Source organism: Anguilla rostrata, chromosome 13, assembly GCF_018555375.3.
Source record: "Anguilla rostrata isolate EN2019 chromosome 13, ASM1855537v3, whole genome shotgun sequence".
Classification (NCBI taxonomy): Eukaryota; Metazoa; Chordata; class Actinopteri; order Anguilliformes; family Anguillidae; genus Anguilla; species Anguilla rostrata.
The window spans coordinates 11,749,673-11,772,994 of NC_057945.1; the positions used below are offsets into that span (position 1 = coordinate 11,749,673).

At 44.7% G+C, this 23,322-nt stretch overlaps 1 protein-coding gene across 9 annotated transcripts in view; it reads left to right on the forward strand.

Moving 5' to 3' along the window:
• The first annotated feature begins 4,630 nt into the window (after positions 1-4,630).
• LOC135238528 (tensin-2-like) overlaps positions 4,631-23,322 on the forward strand; it is a 41,888-nt gene continuing 23,196 nt past the window's right edge. For 3 of the 9 annotated variants that reach the window (XM_064306494.1, XM_064306495.1, XM_064306497.1), the window contains exons 1-3: positions 4,637-4,866; positions 17,398-17,503; positions 19,391-19,428. In XM_064306494.1, coding sequence (XP_064162564.1) covers positions 4,750-4,866; positions 17,398-17,503; positions 19,391-19,428 — 261 coding nt within the window. In that variant the 5' untranslated portion in view covers positions 4,637-4,749. Of the gene's footprint in view, positions 4,867-10,805; positions 10,946-17,397; positions 17,504-19,390; positions 19,429-22,386; positions 22,713-23,322 lie in introns of those variants that run through there. The other 6 variants (XM_064306496.1, XM_064306498.1, XM_064306501.1 and 3 more) reach the window with 4 other exon arrangements.

Genomic DNA, 23,322 nt, shown 5'->3' on the forward strand with positions numbered 1-23,322 from the left:
CTTTAACTGTTTTTTTGGGGGTGTTGGAGGGGAGTTGGGGTTATAGCTTGTATCAGATTAGCCTAAAATCTGTTAGAATGGTAGTGTTGGCACTTTGTGCTTAAACCAGATGCTTCAAAATGTATAGTTTATTGAATGATTTCACACATGCATATTATGGGTCGATTGGGGGTAGATAATAATAGACATCTGAGTGAAATGACCCCTTTAGAGAACATAAACTTGTCTTTTACGGCTGAACACTGCCCTTGCCCATCGAAAGCAATGTCATTCACACGTGAACACAGTAAAATAGCCTAATAACAAGTGCCTTGAATGAAACAAAATCCCATCGAGTTCATCTTTGCTATCGCAGGGCTGAAGCTCTGCTTTTTGTACTCCGAAATGTGCTCATTGTGGATATGAGGACTTTGCTGGTTTCCCCAGCAACACAAGTTCACGAAAGCTTGAGAGGCACCTGTCTGCTTCAGCTGTCCTTCCCGTCACTGGCCACCAGGGGGCTCTCGTTCTCTGCTCTTTCTACCCTCTTCAGTCAGCGCACATTGGGCTAGTAGAGACGTATGTACGACCGTACCCTTTCCCCCCCTCAGCGCAGTTCCTGTCCAGCCCCGTCCCCCGGCCGTGCGGCCCTCAGACCCGCTCTGATGCGGTCCTCAGACCCGCTCTGATGCGGTCCTCAGACCCGTTGGAGTCGGAGCGTGGGTTACGAGCCCAGGAATGCTGACAGGAAACAGACGCCGCTACGGGACTCTGGCTGGAGCCTCGCGTCAGAGCCTCCCCTCAACAGATGCACATGCTACATGTCGCCGTTAAACTCAATCTGACGCGTTCCCTGCGTCCTCTCCTCAGTCTCCCACACTGTCTGCTCTCAGATGTATCGCTTCCACCCTCTGGGCTTGTCCAGTCCGGGCATTTTCAACATGTTTTTTTTATCCGCAGCTGAGGAGATGCTTAATGCGAAGCTGCAATAGAACATCTGCGCTAGATAGGGTGCCTTTATGACTTCATGGATTCTGCAGCTGAGAAGAAAGTGTCCAGGAATGTATCTCGCTGTAATAACCGATTTCACAGCTCGCAGAAGCATTTCAGAGGCAGCGTTTATGCATTTTGCAACATTAAACCGGTTCTTTCCCATACATTCCAATACGAAAGTCAAACGAGGAACAAAGAAAATCTACAGATTCATCCGGTTTAATCCCCCCCTTCAAAGTGCAGTGTTACAAATCCCTTTCTTCCATATCCCATGAAGTTGTTGGTGCAATTTAGAAGGAACCGTTGTCGTTATATTTGATGTCAGACATTAGACCTTTGCCATTCATTTGTTAAATAAACAATTTGGCACATGCAAATACACCAACAAGATACTAAATATGTTAAAATACAGTTGAGATTGAGAACAGGCTTGGCATGGTGTCTGCAAGAAAGCACAGAGCTATGGTAGAGCAAATACATGCTGCGTACAAAATGGCGTGTCCATATGTCATTTAACTACAAATAAAAAACATTTATCAGACTAGAGGCTTTCGCTGTGGAGGAACTGACTGCGTGCCACACATTTTATAGATGTGTTGCATAATATATTGACCCAACTGATTCCTTACAAGACTGATGAAAATAGAAAGCCTAATCGGTGATGGATTTGTGTATGCTTTGCCGTATATATGCATATTGGTCTGGGTGGCTAATGAGGCGCTGTTTGTCATGTTTTTGTGGCCAGTACGCATGCTATGTTGCGCTCACATTCCTGCAGCTGATCTGAACATCATCAATCACGTGAGGCTATTTTACTGGTCCAAAACATTTCCCACGGACACCGAGAACTCCAGGCAAGCACAGCTGCTCTGAGACCATCACAGCGGTTCCCACGTCTTCATTCCAGAGGCATCTGGTAAAAATGTACGATAGAATAATTATCCAATGAAATGGTACGAAATAAAGTAAACTACAGGAACACAGAATGGATCCTTACCAGGGCTATTACAGTACAGGTTTAACTGAACAAAGCAAGCTACAGCACAGTGTTATGCTGTTATCCAAAGGTATCCCATGGTACCCATTTATAGAACTGGATATATTCTGAAATAATTCTTGTTACGAATTTACTATCTTTGAATTACAAACCTGGTTCTCTAACCCTTATGCTGCACTGCTGCCCTAATTGTGCATTTGCCTAAAGTGTATTTTGGCCAAAGTGTATTTTTGTATTTTAATTAATTTCAAGACATCGGTCATGATGTCATTGTGGTTTCTAATAGCACCGTGACGTCCCAGTAATCAAAAGCCGGAATCAAGATGTCTAGAGGGCTGGAAAACTAGCCTGAGAGCTGTTTCAAAGTAAGCAGACTAGGTTAACCTCAACATAGCTCAGGTTCTATCCGGATATAGCCTGGCTATGTCATAGTTGGCTAGAATACCTTTGCCTTTCAACCAAATGTAGCTGGGTTTTCACCTGAATGCCTAGACGGTGTTTCACCGACTTTTCACCACAAAGGTGTTCGTTGGGATGGGTCCCTCAAAACAAGCTCCTAGCCCAACACGGTCCATGAGGAAAATGAACTGGACCAGAGAAGCACTGAGCTTTTCTTAAAGGGATGCTTTTTCTCAACAGTCATAGAAGAAAACTCAGTTGTATTTGGAGCACTGATATGCCTTTGCGTATATATGCATGTTTGCACTACATTTCTAAAAGTATGTGGGCACCTGAACATCACACCCATATTTACTCGTTGGACACCTCATTCCAAAACCATGGGCATTAATACAGAGTTTGATTCCCCCCGCCCCCAGCCTCCACTCTTCTGGGAAGGCTTTCCGGTATATTTTGGAACACCTGTGGGGATTCCCTTCCATTCAGCCACGAGAGCATTAGTGAGGTCGGGCACTGTTGGGTGTAAGGCCTGGTTTGCAGTCAGCATTCCAATTCCTCCCAAAGGTGTTTGCTGGGGTAGAGGTCAGGGCTCTGTGCAAGCCAGTCAAGTTCTTCCTCATCAAACTCAGCAAGCCGTTTCTTGCACGGGGGCATTGTCATGCTTAAACAGGAATGAGTCTTCCCCAAACTGTTGCCACAAAGTTGGAAGCAAACAATTCACAAGAATGTCATTGTATGCTGTAGCATTAAGATAAGATTTCCCTTCACTGGAACTAAGAGGACTAGCCCAAACCATGAAGAAAAACCCCCGGCCATTATTCCTGCTTCACCAAACTTTACAGTTGGCACTATTCAGTCCAGTGCAGTTGGCACTATGCATTCCGCCAAACCCAGATTTTTCCGCCAGGCTGCCAGATAGTGAAGCGTGATCCATCGTTCCAGAGAACGCATTTCCACTGCTCTTCAGCACATGGCGGTCCCGTTCTGTGAGCTTGTGTGGCCTACCGCTTCGTGGCTGAGCTGTTGCTGCTCCTGTACATTTCCACTTCACAGTAACAGCACTTGCAGCTGACTGGGGCAGCTCTAGCAGGGCGGAGATTTGATGAACTGACTTGTTTGAAAGGTGGCGTCCTATGACATCCAGTGTACATGCATCCTGTGTACATGCATGTGTGTGTGCAAATGTGTGTGTGTGTGTGTGTACATGGGTCCGTGTGTGTGTGTGTGTGTGTGTACATGGGTCCGTGTGTGTGCGTGTTTCCTGGTGTGCTGTAGCAGCATGTGAGGAGCTCGGGACAGGCAGTCCCAGCTCTGTTGGCTTTGGGAATTCACAGCCGGTTTGGAATGTGTGTTGGGATCTGGAGAAGGGGAATGATCTACTGCAGGTGGCCTGTTCCATTCTGGGGAGAGGGGGAGGGGGAAGGATCTGTACCCTTCTAAATTAGATTTCTTTTTGATTTATTTTGGATCAATAACAATAATAATGTAAATTGTTTCCCATTGATTTATTTATTAATGATTGAGAGGAATAAAGTTCCTTTCGGGGATTGGGTTAAATATAGAAACACTGCAAAGGACGTCTTTATCTGAGAGATCTTCATCTTTATTTGTGATTAAAAGCTTCTTTCGTCTACCACAACAGTATCAGGGAAACGTGCGGGGTGATGTAATATTGCTGTGCTCTTATGAGGTTGCTGACTCAGTCCCCGATCATACTCCTAGTAGAGGCCAGGAGTCGAGTGGATTGCTCAGAAGAGGGAATGTAGATCTGCTCTGGTCCAAAGAATGAAAACAGGACAAAACTTAACTGTGTTATCTTACAGAGTGTCTGAAAGTACTATGACATTGTATGAGAGAGAGTGAGAGAAAGAGTGTCTGCTGGTTCTGTGTGTGTGTGTGTGTGTGTATGAGAGAGAGAGAGACAGAGGTGTGTGAGAGAGAGGGAGAGAGAGTCTGGTGGTGGCTCTCTGGCTGAGTGTGTGTATGTGTGAGAGAGAGAGGCTCTCTGGTTGAGTGTGTGTGTGTGTGAGAGAGAGAGGCTCTGCTGGCTCTCTGGCTGAGTGTGTGTGTGTGAGAGAGAGAGAGCCTCTGCTGGCTCTCTGGCTGAGTGTGTGTGTGTGTGTGTGTGAGAGAGCCTCTGCTGGCTCTCTGGCTGAGTGTGTGTGTGTGTGTGTGTGAGAGAGGCTCTGCTGGCTCTCTGGCTGAGTATAGGGCTGTATGGGAGCCAGCCCTGGGAAAGGGGAAGGGCTTTACGTCAGTCGACAAAAACAGCTGCCTTCGTGTGGAGTGCAAAACAGACCCTCAGAGTCAGAGTGTGAGGGAGAGAGAGCGAGACGGAGAGAGGGACGGAGAGAGGGAGAAGAGTCAGAGAGGGGTGACCCATGGGGTGTGCCCTCAGCGCGGGGCGCAGCGGGGCCGAACGGGGTCCCGCACCCGCAGAGAAGTCGCCGAAAATGGTCTGCGCCGAGAGGAAGCAGGAGAAGCTCCGGACGAGCAAGGTAAGCCCGGGGGACGCGGCGACGTAGGGGAAGCGCAGCGAGGGCGAGGACGCCGCCGCCCGCGCTCGCTCCGATTGGACGGAGGGGGTTTCCGCGCTGGCGCTGCCCGTGCTTCGCGTGGGGTTCTGGTGTGGCGCGGCTGTGCCCGCTCTTACGCTGACGGCGCGGGCTTCTGCTCGGTGCGGCTGTTTGTTACTTTAGCCTGGCTTCCACTGACCGCCTGCATGCCACCCACCGTGGCAGGTGACTTCTTAACCCCAGGCGGTCTCGCAAACGGCTACGCTCCAGCTGACCCCCAGGCCAGCTTTAGATGAGATTTAGTGAGAATGGCTGGTCACCAGATTTGTAAAGTCGCTAAATATATAATCAGAACTGACGAGAGGATGTTAAAAATCACAATTTTCCTGTTTGATGTAGCTGTTTCGGAGCAATCTCTGCAGAAAGTGTGGTGATTGGTTGTTTAAATTCACATCCAGCAGACGGCTTGGTAGTTAAAATACTTCTGCGTCCGTTCTCTTCCTTGATCTATTGATGATGTGCGAAAATGACCATGCTACCCAACAAGGAGTGAGCATTTCTGGGTAGTTTACACTAGGTGATGTCACTTTCTTCCTATTGGCTCCCTGAAAGCCCTCCAATAGCTTCGCTGTTGGGTGATCTATTCCAGTCAAAAAGTGTGAACACTGATGGATCTTTCATGACAGAAAACAGGGACAATGATAAGGAAATGATATCAACATTCTACAGTCTTAACAGAATGATCTACTATACAGAGTTAAGTACAACTAAAATGTAAAACAGCTTTATTTGGGAAAGTGAAGGGCCTTATTCCTGTGGGTGTACTGAGATTATTTAATAGTTTTGGAACACTGGGGGCTCCCATACTGCACGCTCAGCTGAGGAATTTGTGTTTTGTGCAGTGATGCTCCCTACGGAGGAAATCTAGCCAATGCCAGTGCGGACTGTGGCCAGGGGATGCCCTGTGGGGTGATTCATGATTGGCTCTACAGGAAGTGAGGTCACACTGGGAGGGAGGGACACTGCAGCGTTCTGAAGGACCTACAGCCGTGGTTAGGCATTCCAGGGAGAGGAAATATGGGAGAAACGTAAAGAAACAAAAATAAACCCACGGAAATGCGCAGTCTCTATTGTGCCACACTGGGGGGTTTTTGATTGAGTGCTGAATGGATAATAATCTGAAAGCCAGACTCAGATCCAGATTATTTTGGCTTCCGTTTCACAGGAAATTGCTGCTGTCACAAGCTCCATACTGATCTAGGCCCAGCATAGTATCACGGTCGTATGGGATGCAATGTATTCAGTTTGCTGCAAATTAATGCATTCTTGTTTCTTTCCACCTGATGTGATTTAATTCCGCACGCTTGACCGTTTGACTACAAATGCTCAAATGTCATTAATGCGCACCTCTGAAATAAAGGGCTGAAAAAGGAAAGCGATGCATTTTCATACGAAAACCAATTATTCTGAAACTAAGAAAATAGTCATGAAGTCTGCATTGCAATTCTGGACAGTATTTAACTTCTTTACAACACAGGAAGCAGAAGCAGAATCGAACACCAAACACAAAATAGTCCCGTACTCTCGTAAGTGTTTTTCCCAAAGTGCCCGTGGCTTAAACCCCGCTTTATTAGCACGGGATTTAAAATGCGCTGCCGTGTCGCTGACCCGGCCCCTCCCCCCTCTCGACAGAGCAGCTCCCTTGTTGAAACAGAAACCGCTCGCGTGTGACTGCGGCGTGTTACTGTGGCGCGTTACTGTTGTGGCAGTGGCAGGCCCCCCCCCCTCTGCAGTCATTTGTTTCGCTCGTGGCGCTTTTGGCAGAACCGCCCGCGCGCTGTTTGTTCAGGTGGGCACCCGCTGGCAGAGCCCTGGGGGCGGATTTGTCCGGACAGTTGCGAGAGACCGAAAAGCGGCCAGGGCCTGCTCCCCGCCATGATGAAATGCAGCCTCTCCACCTGCTGGAGGACGTCAGGGAAGGTCTTTCCTTCGAGGTGTTGGAAACCCAAAGCCGTCCCCACTCAAGTTTATAGTAAGGAAATGGGTGAGAGTGGGGGGGCTGTTGCACCCCCCCACCCCCACCCCTTTCAAACACATGCGTATTCCGACGCCGTCCCTGTAAGGACGGGAGAGGTGAGCAGCCCGATTAGCAGACGGAACGTCCTCCATTAAGAGCAGAGAAAGCATGCAGGGGGGGGCGGGGGGAGGGGGTGGGATGGGGGGCGGATATAAATAAAGGCCGAGCCGCCCAGACCCTCGTAACAGGCCTCTCCACCCCCACCTGCTCCCGTCACATCCTGCTGGAATGCCAAACGCGAGCCACGGTGTCCACGTTACAGGCGCTCTCAGACTTTAAAGCACAGGGCGCTGTGTGTGTGTGTGTGTGTGTGTGTGTGCGTGTGTGTGTGTGCGTGTGTACTGCTGACACTAGCACTTAGAGCAGGTGTGTGTGTGTGCGTGTGTGTGTATGAGAGAGAGAGGGTGAGAGAGTGATTGAGTGCATGCATATCAGTGGAGGGTGAGAGAGATTGGCTTTCACAAAGTTCTGGAAGTATGTAGAGCTCCCAGAAAACTTGTTCTGTGAGTTACTGTTCTTTTCGTCTTTTAGTTTAACACGTGATACTTTTATTTAATCTTTTTTGCACTTCCATTTACTTTATTATGATATATTGTATATTTATTATTATTTTGTCCTGGAAGAAAAGTAGGTAAAGGAAAGAGAAAGAGGTTTTCAATACTTATGTTCTAAATTGCTTCTGAAGAAGTCCTTTTTGGATCCTTGAACCCTTGAGAGAGAGCAAGAGAGAGGGAGGGAGTGAGAGAGTATAAATTCTGCATTGGCAATTAAGAAAAATGGGTGAAAAGTAGGGGAAATGATTAATGAAATAAGTAATTTGTGTCCCCATAGAGCAGCGTTGTGAAAAATAAATACTTTATCTTCTATTACATTCACAAGTGAGTAATGGAAACAATGTGTTATTAAAGGGTTGGAAATGTTTTGGAAATGAGCTGGATTTTGGCTGGAAATTATCGCGGGGGTTATGATTCAGCATTTTATAAACCTCTCATGTACGTTGCCCCAAGATGACAACATGACAAACAGAGCTCCAGCATTGCATTTTTCTATTCTCCCTCTCTCTCTCTCTCTCACTCTCTGCCCTCCATCTGTGGCTTATCAGTCTTTGGCTTGGTTCTCATGATCGTTTTCTGCCACTGCAGTGTGGCTCCGCCCCCGACCCGTGTCATTTCCCCTACACAGCTTCTCCCCAGCCCCGCTTCTCCCCGGCTTGCCTGGGTCTCGGTCCTGCCCTGTCCGCCATTCTCACTATTTGCTGTGGAGTTTTTTCTCCGACACGCCTCCTCTCCTTTCAGGTTCTCCATTACTTTTTTTTTATCACCTCTCCAAATATCCCCTGCAGCCTGTCTCTTGCCATCCCCTACCATATTTTTCATATCCACATCCAAATGTTTTAAAGACATTCTTATTCTTATTTTGTAGAAGATAACATTCAAATGAAAATGCTTCAATATCCTTCATTGAATATGTCAGTGTGTCATGGTTTTTTATTGATACTTTTACAATATTTAGCACAATATTTAGCAAATTTCTGCCATGGTAGATGTGTCTACAGTTGTACATGAGTCTATTTTAGCTTGCATAACTATCTTTAAGGCATGGTATCACTAGAGAATGTTAGATTTTGGGTTCCATATATCCACATTTCAAATACCAGATATCCTAATATTTAGCATTTTGTACGACTCTAGATTCATTAAATATGCCAAATAATCATTAATAAAAATTATTAATTTTTATTATTATTAATTAGTTATTTTAGATTATTATTTACCATGTCCCATCTACACAAAGCACAAACTTATTCTCAACTGCCATTTTCTCTCAAAATGACATATAACCCAGATGCAGTCTGAAGAGATGGGTCTTTAGTCTGTGTGAGCAGATGGCCAGCAATTCTGCTGTCCTGACCACACTGGGAAGTTTGTTCCACCACTGTGGGTCCAGTACAGGCATAACTGGGAAGTTTGTTCCACCGCTGTGGGTCCAGTACAGACATAACTGGGAAGTTTGTTCCACGACTTTGGGGCCAGTACAGACATAACTGGGGAAGCGACCAGCCGACCGCACAGGGAGTGGAAATTCAGTCGCCTAGATTCTGCTGATATTTCACAGCGAAGCTAAATAATAATTTTTTTCAAGAGATTGCATTGCGAAGTGGTAGTGCGGCACATATTAGTGTTATTTCACTCAAGGAGACAAGAAGCACAACAGGCCACCGCAAACATTATGTGAAATCATTTGTTGGCATAACTGAGAAACGTTTCTGTTCAAAAGTGAATAGTTTTGTAAGGCACCCTACTGAGTGAGAGAGTTGTTTATGGTCAAATAAAATAAAAATCTGGTTTATCTGGTCTGCTCTGCCTACTTCTCACCAGGAGATGTCATTATTGAGCAAGTACAAGTGAATTGAAATGATCCCAAAGTGGCATTATTTTGCCCATCACGGTACTTTTTGGATGTTGGACAATAGTGGATATCTGCCCTTCATGTATTGTTTGGTGTTCTCCACTGCAATTGAACGATATCTTTCATAATTTTACATTAGAGCAGTTTATGAATTCTAAATTATTATATCATTATGATATTATGATGTACAGTGTGCACTGTATGTATGCATTTGTATGTATAGGTGTGAGCATATTTGCAAATCAAAATATGTACGATGTTTCTGTGTTTCAAGGTTGTATTTTGTACGACTCTATATTTGGTGCCGTGAGATCCGAATCTTCTTTGAAATTCCGTATCGTATTTTTGGTTGTAACCAGCTTTATTGTCGAGGCCCAGATCTAACCGTGCTTTCCTGACAGAGCCAGGCTCTGCTACAGTCCTCCTTCTGTGGGTTGCAGCTGAACCAGGTCATCTGCAAACGAAAGCTAATTGAATTTGTTCATCATTAAACGCATATCCTGCTGCTGTGGTCTGTGGATGCAAACATTGAACAGGTTTACCTTACTCTCCATCTACTGAGTGAAGAAAGCCCTTCTTTTCTTCCCAATTGCGACTCTGTATTTGTTTGTTTGTGTGTGTGTGGGTTAGGGTTAGGGTTAGGGGTTTGATGATATCATAGGTCTTAGACCAGGTTAGATCACTCTTTGGAAGTACATCAACAGTCCACATTGCCAAATGGAATCAAGTGCCTTCTTGAAATCTAAAGCAAAGTTTTCATTTACTGACATTTTTGTTCTGGTATATTGTTACTTGGAAATATGGTCCATTGTGCAATGTCTTTGGAGAAATACTATTTGACTTTCACTCAAGACATCGTCTTAAATAAAATCAAGCCTGTTGAAGTCTTGTTTCTATGACACTACACAGAGCTCTCTCTCTCTCTCTCAGTTCTATCGGTTTTGTAAATGAGAGTTAAGCGCTGGGTCATGTACTGTATTAATGAAGGCACTTGGCTTAAATCTGTGTAATGAAGTGTGAAATATCTGAGTCAAATGACAGGAATGGGTGCGGGGGTCATTCCCAGGGCGGCTTGTGACTTGTCTGAAACGGAGCCCAACTCTAAACAAATTTCCCTGTTCTAATAAACACATTACCATTAAAAATGCATATCAATGTATCAAACTTTCAGATGGCTAAGTACGGAGATCCATGCGCTCACCTGCAACCAAAACCACACGCCAACACGAACATGAAAATATCACAGCTTTGTTTTCAGTTCTAACCAATCAGTGATATTGCACTGAATGAACACGCCCATTTACGGAATGCAACATTTTAACGACACCGTTTTATTATGGAACTGCCCTATACAGAAATGATATCCAGCAAAACAACTTTGTTACCGCCCAACTTTCGATTTGGCTCCTCCCATTGATTAGAGTCAATCACGACTTTGCAGGATTGGTACTGGTCAGTTCGTATGTTTCTGAATTCGGACAGCAAGGCGCTGGATTTCTATGAAGTCATGGGGGTTTGAAAGCAATAAAATTTCAAGTGTTAACAATTGCGGATACAACCGAGAAAATGAATAAGGTAAGAGAATAAATGGATGAACGGGTTTCATTATTTTTTACTCATTATAAAATGAATAAAACTAGACTTTTTAATGCTTGGACACATTTTGAAAGTTAGACTCTTTGGAAAAAATAAATGTATGCCATGCAGCAGAGGCTGCAGGTTAGCAGGAAATCTATCGTTAGCGCTGCTTTCTGTGAGAACACAGCATCTTCTCTTACTGGCGGAGGCGTAGCTCCTACAGCTAATGAAATCCTAGAAGCATGCATTTAATGCTCACACATGATGATATGATTAACTTATTGTGTAGCTTTGTTTGGCTAGCTAATTATTATTTTTAAACTAAGAACTTGGTCTGTTGTTTAGCTACGTTGAACGCTGTAGCTCGCTGTTAAGGAAGACTTTATATAAGCACTTTTTTCTTTTGAAGAAGTTTATTAGATTGCCCAGGTATGATGATGCCGTTGCATAGATAGAGCTGTTATGGTGTTTCCCCTGTAGTTATGAATCGCTTGACGCAATAGAGCAGTGATATTGTTCGGAACTTGGCTCAAAAGGATTTTGCACTATAAGCAATGCAGGATTACTGGCTCCAGTTTACGAAGGAATTTAAATGGCAAAATGCGACATGGCTTCCAGAAGATGATCTATAAAACTTGTTTGGATTTCGTATGCCAATAAATACTGAAAAGTATAACCTTATTTGTTCCATCCTTTCCAAACGGGGAGCTTGGTTAATGTATAGAACATAGACAAGATATGACACAGTTATTGAACTTTATGAAATGGTTTTTTGTTGTTTATATGGTCATATATCTGTTTTCTAACTACTTAGAGCCAGCTTTCTGAAACCTGGCTCCATTTCAATGTGCCTTGAAGTAATTGGATTTGAGTGAATTATAAATACTACTGTCATTTAACAGTTTTGTATCCAGTAGTCAGTATTAGCTACCATTTTCTAATCTGATTTTCTGTTGGAAGCTTTGAAGACGATTGAGTAAAAAGAGGTTGATTGAGAATTGCAGAGTGGATGGAAGATGCGGAGTAATGGAAGTGCAGGAGTAGAGATGCAGGATATGTAGGAAGATGCAGGAGTGTGTAGGAGATTCAGGTGTTAGGAAGATACGGGAGTGTGTAGGAAGATGCGATGTGTAGGGAAGATGCAGGAGTGTGTAGGGAGATGAGGTGTGTAGGAAGATGCATGAGTGTAGGGAGATTCGGTGTGGTAGGGAAGATGCAGGAGTGTGTAGGGAAGATGCAGGAGTGTGTAGGGAAGATGCAGGAGTGTGTAGGGAAGATGCAGGTGTGTGTAGGGAAGATGCAGGTGTGTGTAGGGAAGATGCAGGAGTGTGTAGGGAAGATACAGGAGTGTGTAGGGAAGATGCAGGACTCAAATATAACTCAGGCACTTTGCATTGCAGGATTTGTGGTACCGTGGTTGTATGTTGTTCCAGAAAGTGAAGCTGTGCGTGAGAGAAATGCATGAGTCTTATGAGAGCCAGCGAGTCAGGTGACAAATGCCGTAGCAGCACTAGCAACAGCTGACTGTCAGTAATTAATAGTACCTCTGTGTCGCAGCATCAGACTCATTGCAGTTGTCTGTGTGGCCAGCATGGGGCAGCAGTCCTGTGGTTAATGTGCCAGTTTTGTAACTCTGAGGCTGCAGGTTCAAATCCCAACTGACTGACTACTGCCTCAGTGTTGCTGTACCTTTGATCCCTGTTCCTGATGTATGTTGTAGTGCACAGGGACTTATGTCAAATTCTGAGACACAAAGATGTTAATGCCCTATTTTGTCTAGTGGGAAGGGTTGTCACTCTCATGAGAACTTACTGTATAATTAGCTATATCCCTTAACTCCACTCCAGTAAGTGGGAAGGACTAGGGACAGTGACTCATGTTTATAAACCTGATCAGTATCACTGATTCTGTAGATTAAGCAGATATACAGTTCATGCTGTCCTTCCATCCTTCAAACATCTTAATTGCGGGAAGTTCCGGCTTCTGGTCTGATATTCCGGTCTTATAGTGCCAAGCATTCTTTTCCTTATTATTGTCTTTGGTCACACCCCGTAATGAGGTTTCAGAAGATGCAATGCATTGGAATGTTTTGGCTTGAACAGGTCAAAGACCTAATAGAGTACTGAGCTGACGACCTTGTGAGCAAAGAATCAGTTGAGGCGTCTATCCACCAAAGTTTTTTTGTCTGTCACTATAACCGTTTGAAGAGTACTCTTTTTGGAATGTTTTCAAAATTGTGTTCTAGAACTGCTTTCGGTTACCGGTAGTGATTGTTACGCCAGCATTAGAATGTTCATTTAAGAACGTTCAGATCACATATTTGTGATCTTACACCTTAAAGGGTTAAAAATGAGTGGTGAATAAAAATAACTGGCTAGTCTATTTTAATAGGTGTGCCACCACTGTGGAATGCAAGAGTATTGCATCCATTGAGCTGACTTTAAAATGGCAGCAGCGACTAGCTCACAGCACTGGACACGCACATGCACTGGATAGCCTGTGAGACAGACATAGCTATTAGCAGGGCCTTCCGTCCAGTTTTTCAGTGCAGGGGGAGATCATGTGTCTGTAGGATGGCAGACTCTCATTCCATTCACAAATACAGGGGGTTTGATTCCCCGGCATAGCACTTTCTGCGCTAAGGCTTGAAATGAACACCTTTGCAAATTGCCAGTAAAAATCAGCAGGTTTGTTTGAGGCTTAGACACCATTCTGGCCGATGTTAGCTTTAACATTCAGTTCAGGTTAGACCTTTTTGGTTTAGTATATCACAGTTTCCATTTAAAAGGGATAATTGGGAATTTTTGGCATCTGGCCCTGTTTTTCACTCACCCATAATGTTGTTGATTGATGCGGAGGGACCGATGGAGAGACCAGACATGCAGCTCCTCCTGCTCGTGAACTGCAGGTTAAATAAGTGATTTAGCGGTAATCTGCCTTCAAAATAATTTGCCTTCAAAATAACAGCTAGTTGTCAAAAATTCCAAACTATCCTTTTAATGTTAAAGCTCAGAACTTCATACACCAGTCAATATGTCTCATGAAAAGTAAAATTTAATTTCATGCAGCATTAATGACTTGCACAATTCATGTTGAGCAAATGTCAAAGCCAAGGGGGTTAACTGGTGAGGAGAGTCTTGAAGTTGGAAGTATTGTGCCTCTTTGGGGCTGACCTCATTGCTGGAACAGTGCGTCTATGTTTGATTCTGACTGACCCACCCTTTTGGGACAGACTGAATCAAGGAGAGGGTGAGGGCGGGTACTTAGAGAGATTCAGCAGGAATGGGGGGGGTGGGTAGTGAGGAGGGATGGGGGTACTTAAAGAGGATTTGTTACTATAAAGTAACAATAAAAATAAATTAAAGTACAACTGTACTTCAGATGCTGTTACAAAATATATTATCCTGGAAGAATTATGGCGCCAAAGTTATTTGCTCATTTTGCGGAAGTAAAGTGTTAATCAAAGCGCGGAAACGCGTTCGCAGACGTTAAGTAGGCCTGTTCCTCAAACAGGGGGAGGCACAGCACACAGGGGCTGGGAGCACTCTACTGCCCGGGGCGCTCAGAAGGTGTACACACTCCAGCGTGTACACAGGCACAGGACTAATGTTGTTGTAACGGGCGATGGACGGTTGACATTTACTGTTCCTGGTGGGCCCATCTGTGCTCACTGACTGTTCAGGGCCTGCGGGGAGAAATGGAGAGGAGAAGAGGAGTTAACTCCTCATTTAAAGGAGCTAGACAGGAGCGATGCACAGGGAGGCGTGTGGTGCAGAAACAGAGAGGCTGACAAAAGGAGGTCGATATGTTGGTCTTTTTCACTGACAGGCTGTCAAATAACAGTAGCACGCTGTATAGATGCACATATACACACGCGTGCTTACTGACTCACACTAAGCCCGTAGCCAGAGACCTGTGAGGCATTTTATTCAGTTTTCCTGTCTGCGTAGTTTAGGGAGTGTGGACCCGGGAGTCGAGAAATGGAAGCAGGGGGCGAAATAAAGTTGCTTTTGTCCGAGGGGTACTTGCGGGTTGACAGCTAAAACTCAATACCTCTTCTGTTCCCAGCTTTGCGGAGAGGGAGATGGAATGAGCTTTCAAAATGGTCTTTGCCTCTCTGAAATTCATCAGGTGCCCGAAAATAAGAGAACTCTTGTGTGTATTTGCTGGTGCCACTGGCCAAAGTCAACAGGCAGGGCTGTGGAGGAAGAGATGCTTACGGGCAGGGTACGCTAGAGGCGTGTCAGTAGGCAGAAGAAGTTGGATGAAGGGATTATTTTTGGTGAAGGGTGGAGTCTTTTAAAGTGCATCTAGCTCGTTTAGATTCTCATAATATTTTTAATATTCCGGTTGACTTTGAAGGTCAGAATTGAGTATCCCTGTAGTATACTGCAGATGGGGTACATCCTAAAACCCGATTGCTGTACCTCTTTCTTTTTAAAGAGCTTGGCATCTGAGTGTCAGCTGTTTTCCATGCCCCCACCCCCTCCTTGCTTCTTGATTGACAGATTAGTATCGTTTCTGCTCGGACAGAACTCGCTGCGTTGTGGACACGTCCTATTCCTGCAGAGGGGTCCATCATACCTTTCCCAGACAGCTGAGAGCTAAATAAAATAAAAAGGGTTCAAACGGCTGTAAATAAACCGGCTCGATTGTTCGGTGTCCGCGTGCAGGAATAGACTCAGGCGGTGAGACTGGATACGCGCGGCGTGCGAATGCGCGGTGGCGGCGCGGGCCGTCACACGCGCCGCGGGTTTCCCTTGCTTTCAGCAGCAGGCTCGCTCCAGCCTGCGTCTTAATTATGTGTGCGTTCCCCGTGTTTTTGTTGCCCTTGCAGCTTTATTTCTGCAGGGCAGTAGTACTTTTAATATCGCACGGCTGGGATATAAATTCCGGAACGTTCTTTAAGTCCTGGATGCTCTCTGAGCAGCCTGCCACATGGTGCGGAGGTGTGGCCCAGTCCCTTACTGTACGTCAGGCAGCAGACATATGTTGTTATTTAAAAAAAATATGTTTAACTGTATTGAACTTCAATTCATGAAATGTGACCGTAATGTTTTTTGCCTCGACTTTTGCCAAAATATTTTCATGTGCTCAGGCCTTGGAATAGCTTGCTGTTATATGTTTTATGGTTATTATTAATACTGATTCTACTACAATGGACCCAGCCCAGAGCTTCCAGTCAGGGTCATAGTGTGTCAGTCTGCTTTGCAGAATAGCTGTGTAAACACCTCTGTCACGCTCAAATTGAAAATGGAAACTTACCCCTGCCCCCATAGCCTAAATAAAACAGGTGTTTATTTTGTGCTTCAGTGAGATGAGTTTGGGGTTAGAGGTGATCCCACAGTGAGGAGGTCTGTTCAAACAGGCCACACACATTTACACTGGAACCCAAATCCTCAAGTCAGATATCCTGGAAATATGGCAGCTCTCCCACTCATATACAGTAAGCTCCATAATCTTTGGGACAGATACTTCTTTAGATTTGTAATCAAACCATTCACATGTGGTTGAAGTGCATGTTCTCAACTTTTATTTCAGGGTATTTTTATATATTGTGTTCACTTATTTGTAGTGTGTGACAGTTGTATTTGTCTGTTTGTATTGTTTGTGTTTATTGTTGTAACAATGTTTTATGCTGCTTTCTTGGCCAGGTCACTCTTGAAAAAGAGATTTTAATCTCAATGAGACTTTTACCTGGTTAAATAAAGGATATATACATATATATGTATATATACATTTTGGTTTTGTCGTGTAGAAATTACAGCCCTTTTTATGAATAATCCCCCCGTTTCAGGGCATCACAGGTGTTTCTCATTAGTCAATTGTGTTCAATTGCTTCCTTAGTGCAGGTATACACGAGTTTTCTACACTTTTGATTGCCTTTGGAGTCTGTTATTGGTGTTTGTCAACACGAGGACGAGCACGAGGACCAGAGTTGTGCCAGTGAAAGTCAAGGAAGCCATTATGAGGCTTAGAAATCAGAGGCATAGGCCAAACCTTAGGCTAACTAAAATCAACTGTTTGGAACATCATTATCATATAATTCATCATATAATGCTGATTCTTTATTTTTTACTTTTACCTGGCTGCTTTCAGCCACTTAGCAAGACTCATTTGATGCCACTGTCCGTGGCCAAGGCCTGTGCGACAGTAGAGCCAAGGTAAAGTTCAACTTGATTTGAAGATTGAAGAGAATACTTGACAAAATGGCTGACAAGACATTCTAAAACACTGAATTTAGACAGCTTGTCACTGGTCAAAGCAACTTCCCTGGTCAGTAAAAAGCCATGTGTTCTTAGTGTAAAGCTATGTGTCCTCTCCTTTTCCTCTCTGTGTCTCTGTGTTTGCAAGTGCCTGTGTTCCTCACTGAGCAGGTTTTTCTGTGACTGTGTTTGCAAGTGCTTGTGTTCCTCGCTGAGCAGGTTTTTCTGTGACTGTGTTTGCAGGTAGGGAAGGAGGAGGCCCATGCCTTCCGGGAGAAGATCTTCAGGAAGAAGCGTCAGTGTGGAGTCTGCGGTCAGAACATTGACAGCTTGGGCTCCTTCTGTCGAGGTGAGTCTGCCTGGTCATGTGGTGACCTGGGCGTGGTCTACACCACAGGAGTATAAGTCAATGGTCTCCAACCCTGGTCCTGGAGAGCTACAGGGTCTGCTGGTTTTCATAGTGACTCTGCACATCATGAATCAATTAGAGCAGTTGATTACGCAGTTAACTCAACTCACCTGGTGTCTTAGGTCTCAGTTGGGTGCTGATTTTAAGGTGAAAACAAAAACCAGCAGACCCTGTAGCTCTCCAGGACCAGGGCTGGAGACCACTGGTATAAGTGCTGCTCCAATGAGAAAATTCTCTAACATTAGCAATCTGTAAAAACAGATTAGAGATAGAGAAAGATGTGTTAAAACCCTTAGAAGAGTGAAAAAGGTACAAAAGAGAGAGTTGGACCAGCAAGTACAAGGAGGAATAAAGAGACCTGAAATGTGGGAGGGGCTAGTAGGTGGGCCCAGAGTGGATAGGGTGGAGTGGATAGGGTAACAGTTTATTTTGAGTGTCCTATGCTGACATTCAACTTGACATCAACTGAATATCAGTTGATTAAAGTCAATTGCATGTTGGGTGATTCTGCTGAGACACAAACTGCTGTCAAGAAATGCTGTATTGACACTCAAAACTCTTGTCAAGAAACCCTCTATTGACACTCAACAAAGTATTAGCCTACCTGAAGGCTTGCTGTATATGAACGTTCTCTCTCCACTAAATGAGAAGACATAAATGGAGCATTAAATATTCAGCTGAATGTCAACTGCACGCAAATGTCCCGTCTGTGGACATTTCAAGTAAGGTTAAGTGAATCTCAACAACAGTCAACTAAATATGATATCAAAACGTCATCCTCCTGAGAGATCCTCAAAATGATGTCTGGTGACAAACATAAGAGCCATCTATTGCTTGTCAACAAGGCATATGTTTACTATCAAGAGTCTCAATGAATTGTTACTTTAAATTGACAATGAATTATATTCAGTTGATATCAAGTTGAGTGACAACATTGGACACTCAAAATATGGTGTTACCAAAGACAGCAGTCGACACCAAAGAGATATATTTGAGGGACAAATCATTTTAATAAATACCATTAAACTAATATATTGAAACTGAACTGATTTTAATACTGGATATATATGTATGCTGGCTGTTATCCAAATTAAACTCAAACACTGATTTCATTTTAAAACATTAATTTTAGCCGAAATATAAATTATGAAAATGAGACAGATAGATGTTGGTGAGCTGTGCTGTGTTTGCTAAAGAATAGCAAAATCATCCCACACGTTAGTGCAGAGGTGGGCAACAAGGGCTGTATCTGTTTATGGTTTCCATGCCAACTTCTGGCCTTAATTATGTAATTAGCCCTAACGTTTACGCCATCTGACATTTTAGTGCTGTGTCTTGATAAGCACACGAAGCACAGACGACTGTTCTTGTGTCCCTACATGAAACATTTTACTGTGATCTAATCTTTGAGTGGGCCAGTGTTGGTGTATACAGCCAATTAGCTCATTTAGCCCCGGGTAATTGGTGGAAACACAAACCTGCATACACACCAGCCCTCCAGGCCTGGAATTGCCCACACCTGCATTAGTGTATGTGCAGGAAGTGGATCACAGTTCACGTGGATTTCTCTCCCTGTCAAGTGTTGGTGGGAAACCTTCCCCCATGGCCTGTTATACCACAGTAAGGGTCAGCCCTCCAGCCACCAGAAAGTGTCTTGGTTTACATAGTGAGCTGAGCCATGTTTTTTTTTTTTTTTTTAACCAACTGTTCTGCTTTGCTGTTTGTTTGCTGTTATATTGTTACCACTTTTTCCTGGGGTCAGGGAATCGTTTTATCCCCCTGTCTCTTACTTCCTCTCTCCTTCTGTTCCCCTCTCCCTCTCTGTAGTGTGTAAGATGGCAACCCACAAGAAATGTGAAATCAAGGTAAGCTTTATTTTCCTCAATAAGTGGGGACTATTCAGTGCCCATTTCAGATTGTTAGGCCATGTAAAGAAGACCTTGGTAGTTCACAGGAATTGTGTGGGCAGCAAATTAACTGAAAGTAAACTGAAGTAAAAAAAAACGTATCACTGTTCAGTGTGCACAGGATGGATATTTAGCACATAATTGGTCTTACCTGATAGGGATCAGACTTTATTGTTTGAATATGCTTCATTGTGATGAATTTTTATCAGTTTGACCCCAAATGAGTACCTTTTGGGGGGATATTTTCTCTTATTTGGTTTGTAACAAACCATAGCAGTTTGGTACCTCTGCTGCACAGTGTCTGTGAGTCAGCAGGGGGCGCTGTTCTGGGGATGACAGCATTGCTTCCCTGTCCTTCCCTCCTGTGAAATTATCATCAGATCTGCTCAGGAAGGAAGAGGTTGGCCGCGGTGGCAGGGGGCTGGTGGGGCGGGGGTGGTCTCTTGAGTTTTATCTGTCCCGACTGGGGAGGAGGCATTGTTCCAATTAAGCTCACTGATCAAAGATGACTTGGCAGGGCTCTGGTTAGAAAAACATCGTGACTCTGACGTACTGTTATCTCAGTCTGTGTCGGAAGCTTTTTTTATACCCAACTGAGGTAATTGTTTGGTAACGCGTTAGATGTGAATGTGTGACACTGTTGGCTGGAAATGTAATGGATTTTCCGTCTAGGTCTGACTGCTGAAGTTTGGATGGGAATCATAGCTCAACGCAACCATATATTTAATCCATAAAATAGCCATTACCAAACAGAAAGATCTACATAGTAATGGTTTCCAAAATGAAGGGCTAGTTAATACTTAAAACCTGAAGAACTGTTATGTCCCAGTAAAGGCTGAACACATAGCACAGTTATACACACGTCCCAATAAAGGCTGAACACATAGCACTGTTATACACCCGTCCCTGTAAAGGCTGATCACATAGCACTGTTATTACACATGTCCCCAGTACAGGCTGAACACGCAGTACTGTTACACATATATCCCAGCAAAGATGAAAAACACTGGATTGCAACACACATGTCCCAGCAAAGGTTAACCCACAAGACTTCTGATTTTTTCTCATTTAGGGCAACACGGCATGACCAAAAGCTGAAAGCTGAAAACACAGTGATTGTTTTCTCTGGGCTTTTGCGGTAATTTTACAGCACAAACAAAAATGTTGTCTTTTGGTCACTTTGTAGGGTCAAACAGATTTGCACGACTTAACTATAGGTACTATAACTGTAGCTTCAAAGGTTTTAATGCCAGCGTCTGACCCGATCTGGTGATGGAAGGGATGAGTTTGCGGTTATGTTTGCTTTTGGGTTATAATCATCACTGTAATTGTAACCATGCTACAGACATACTCCACAGGGAGAAACTAGGGAATGGTTAAAGGTCACCAGGATCAGATAGTAATTTTTACAATATGAGTTGACTTTAATTATGCCATTGAAAAATTATCCAGTGCTTAAACATGGTAAATTCATCTTCATGGAGGCATATACTAAAATATAGTGAAATAATATATGTCAATATATTTCAGAATTTCACATTATATATTGTAGGCAAATTTGCTAATGATTTTTGTTTCACATATTGTTATATATTTACAATTTATAAAAAAGAAATATACATATATAAATAAAAATGATGCACCAATTATTTTGCAAGCTTATAGAATTCATCCTAAAATAGAAACGTTATTGTATTATTACATATACATTTTTCTGTCAACAAAGCTTTGAGGCTTGCTCTCGGACAGGTGGCTGTTTCCACTAATGTGGATTCCCTGTTTTTATTTTAGGTCCTCCGTACGCACGTGTTCCAGAGTGTGTGGCTTTAGACCCCCGTTTTAAATCAGAAGGGCGCGAGTGAAGCGGTGAAGTTGCAGTGTTATCCGTGTATAGAGGTGGGGGTTGGATCATGAAGGAGCTGAGGATTAGGAATCAGGGAGTTTAGCCAGAGGCAGGCTGCTAAAAGAGACGGGAAGGCCAGAGGCAGGCTGCTGAAAGAGACGGGAAGGCCAGAGGCAGGCTGCTGAAAGAGACGGGAAGGTCAGAGGCAGGCTGCTAAAAGAACGGGGAAGCCGAGACAGGCTGCTTCAAAGAGACGGGAAGGCCAGAGGCAGGCTGCTGAAGAAACAGAAGGCCAGGAGTGCAGTGCTGTAATAGAGGCTGGGGTAAGGACAGAGGCTAGGCTGGAAAGGAGAGCCAGAGGCAGGCTGCTAAAAGAGACGGGAAGGCCAGAGGCAGGCTGCTGAAAGAGACGGGAAGGCCAGAGGCAGGCTGCTGAAAGAGACGGGAAGGCCAGAGGCAGGCTGCTGAAAGAGACGGGAAGGCCAGAGGCAGGCTGCTAAAAGAGACGGGAAGATCCTTTCCCCGTTCATCATCTCCCTCTGCGCATTAACGGGTCCTTTTCGGGTGTTTCGACGATGCCAACAAGTAGCCAAATGCTGCTTTGACCTTTTAACTCAGTTCACGTTCTCAGCTCTTCTCCTATCAATTTTTCAGTGAAGCGCTCTGTGGCAGAAACGTTCTCTCAGCTTTGATTTAAATGTTACTCTACTTTTTACTGGCCCCCTTCGGTGCTCCTATTAAGATAAAATCTTCAAAGATCTGCAGGAAACAGTATTTACAGCCAGCATGACTCCTGCGGTGCCCTGGTTATGACTGGCCTTTTTCAGCCCGCTGCTGTGCTGTAGTGGACCGTGTGTTAGCAGCAGCTCTGAGAAGATTAAACTTCTCTCGTAATAACAGCAGGAACAAGAGCAAGAGAAAAACAAAAACAATGCTTGTATGTGAACAATAACACGCGAGCATTTTCCCTGTTCTAATTGATTATAGAATGAGTAAAATGTCGACAGAAATGTCGTGTTGACAGAAGCAGCCCAGTGCTTCGGCTCGCCGGTGCGCGTCTGAAACGCGGGCGGCGGTTGGCTTGTCGGCGCGAGAGAGCGGCCGCGTCAGACGGCCGGCGCGCGCCGGAGTATAAATACGCAGAGCGAGCCCTCGCGGCGCGCGGGGCAGGGTTTAACGAGCGGGGGAGCTCTTCAAAAAGCCCCGCTGGCCAGGAAGCAGGCGTCAGAAATCGGAGAGCCTGGGTCTGGACGCCAGCCCGCAGCGAACAGCGTTCCTGTCAGGGAGGCAGAGGCCCGGAGAGGGAGGGACTCAGAGGGAGGGTGCCGGACTGCAGAGACCGCTAATGCGGCGTCGGGACGGGAGAGAAGAGACAGGAACCGTGCCCGGTCACTGAGAGGTAAAGCTGAGAGTTAAAGAGGAGGGTGGGGCAGGGGTTGTATTAGGCCATTGTCAAATTTCAAACCTCTCGTTTCTTATTTACAATGGTGCTGTACTGCATGTACTGAAATTAGGGGTACTGATATTGTTGAAGTTATGAGTTATTGTGAGTTAAGATGATCCACAGGGAAGTGCCGTACAAAATCATTGTGGGATGAATGAATAGGAAAATGTAATATAAGGGTGTAAATGCTTCTGTGTATCTAATCAGTATGAAAGTTTGAATGCATTTGTATATCTGGGCAGTTCAGCCAGAACTGCGGAGGCAGAGCCAGCATTACAATGCGAACCATCCCCATAACAAACAGGCTGCGAGCCATCCACATGTGCAGGCAAAAAAACGATAAGGGGCCAGGAGTCCCTTCACAATGTGAAGCAGTGCCTTGTGGGAGCCAGGCTGAGACCATATGTGTGGAATCAGCAGTAACAGCGCACTTGTACCGGCTGCTAATAAAAAACGGGACAGCACGGACAGAGAAGCGACCAATGGACATTCGACACGGCGGCGGCCGTCAGCTGGAGGAGAGGGCAGACATGGCGGATCGAGGTGGCGCACATTCCCGGGGGCA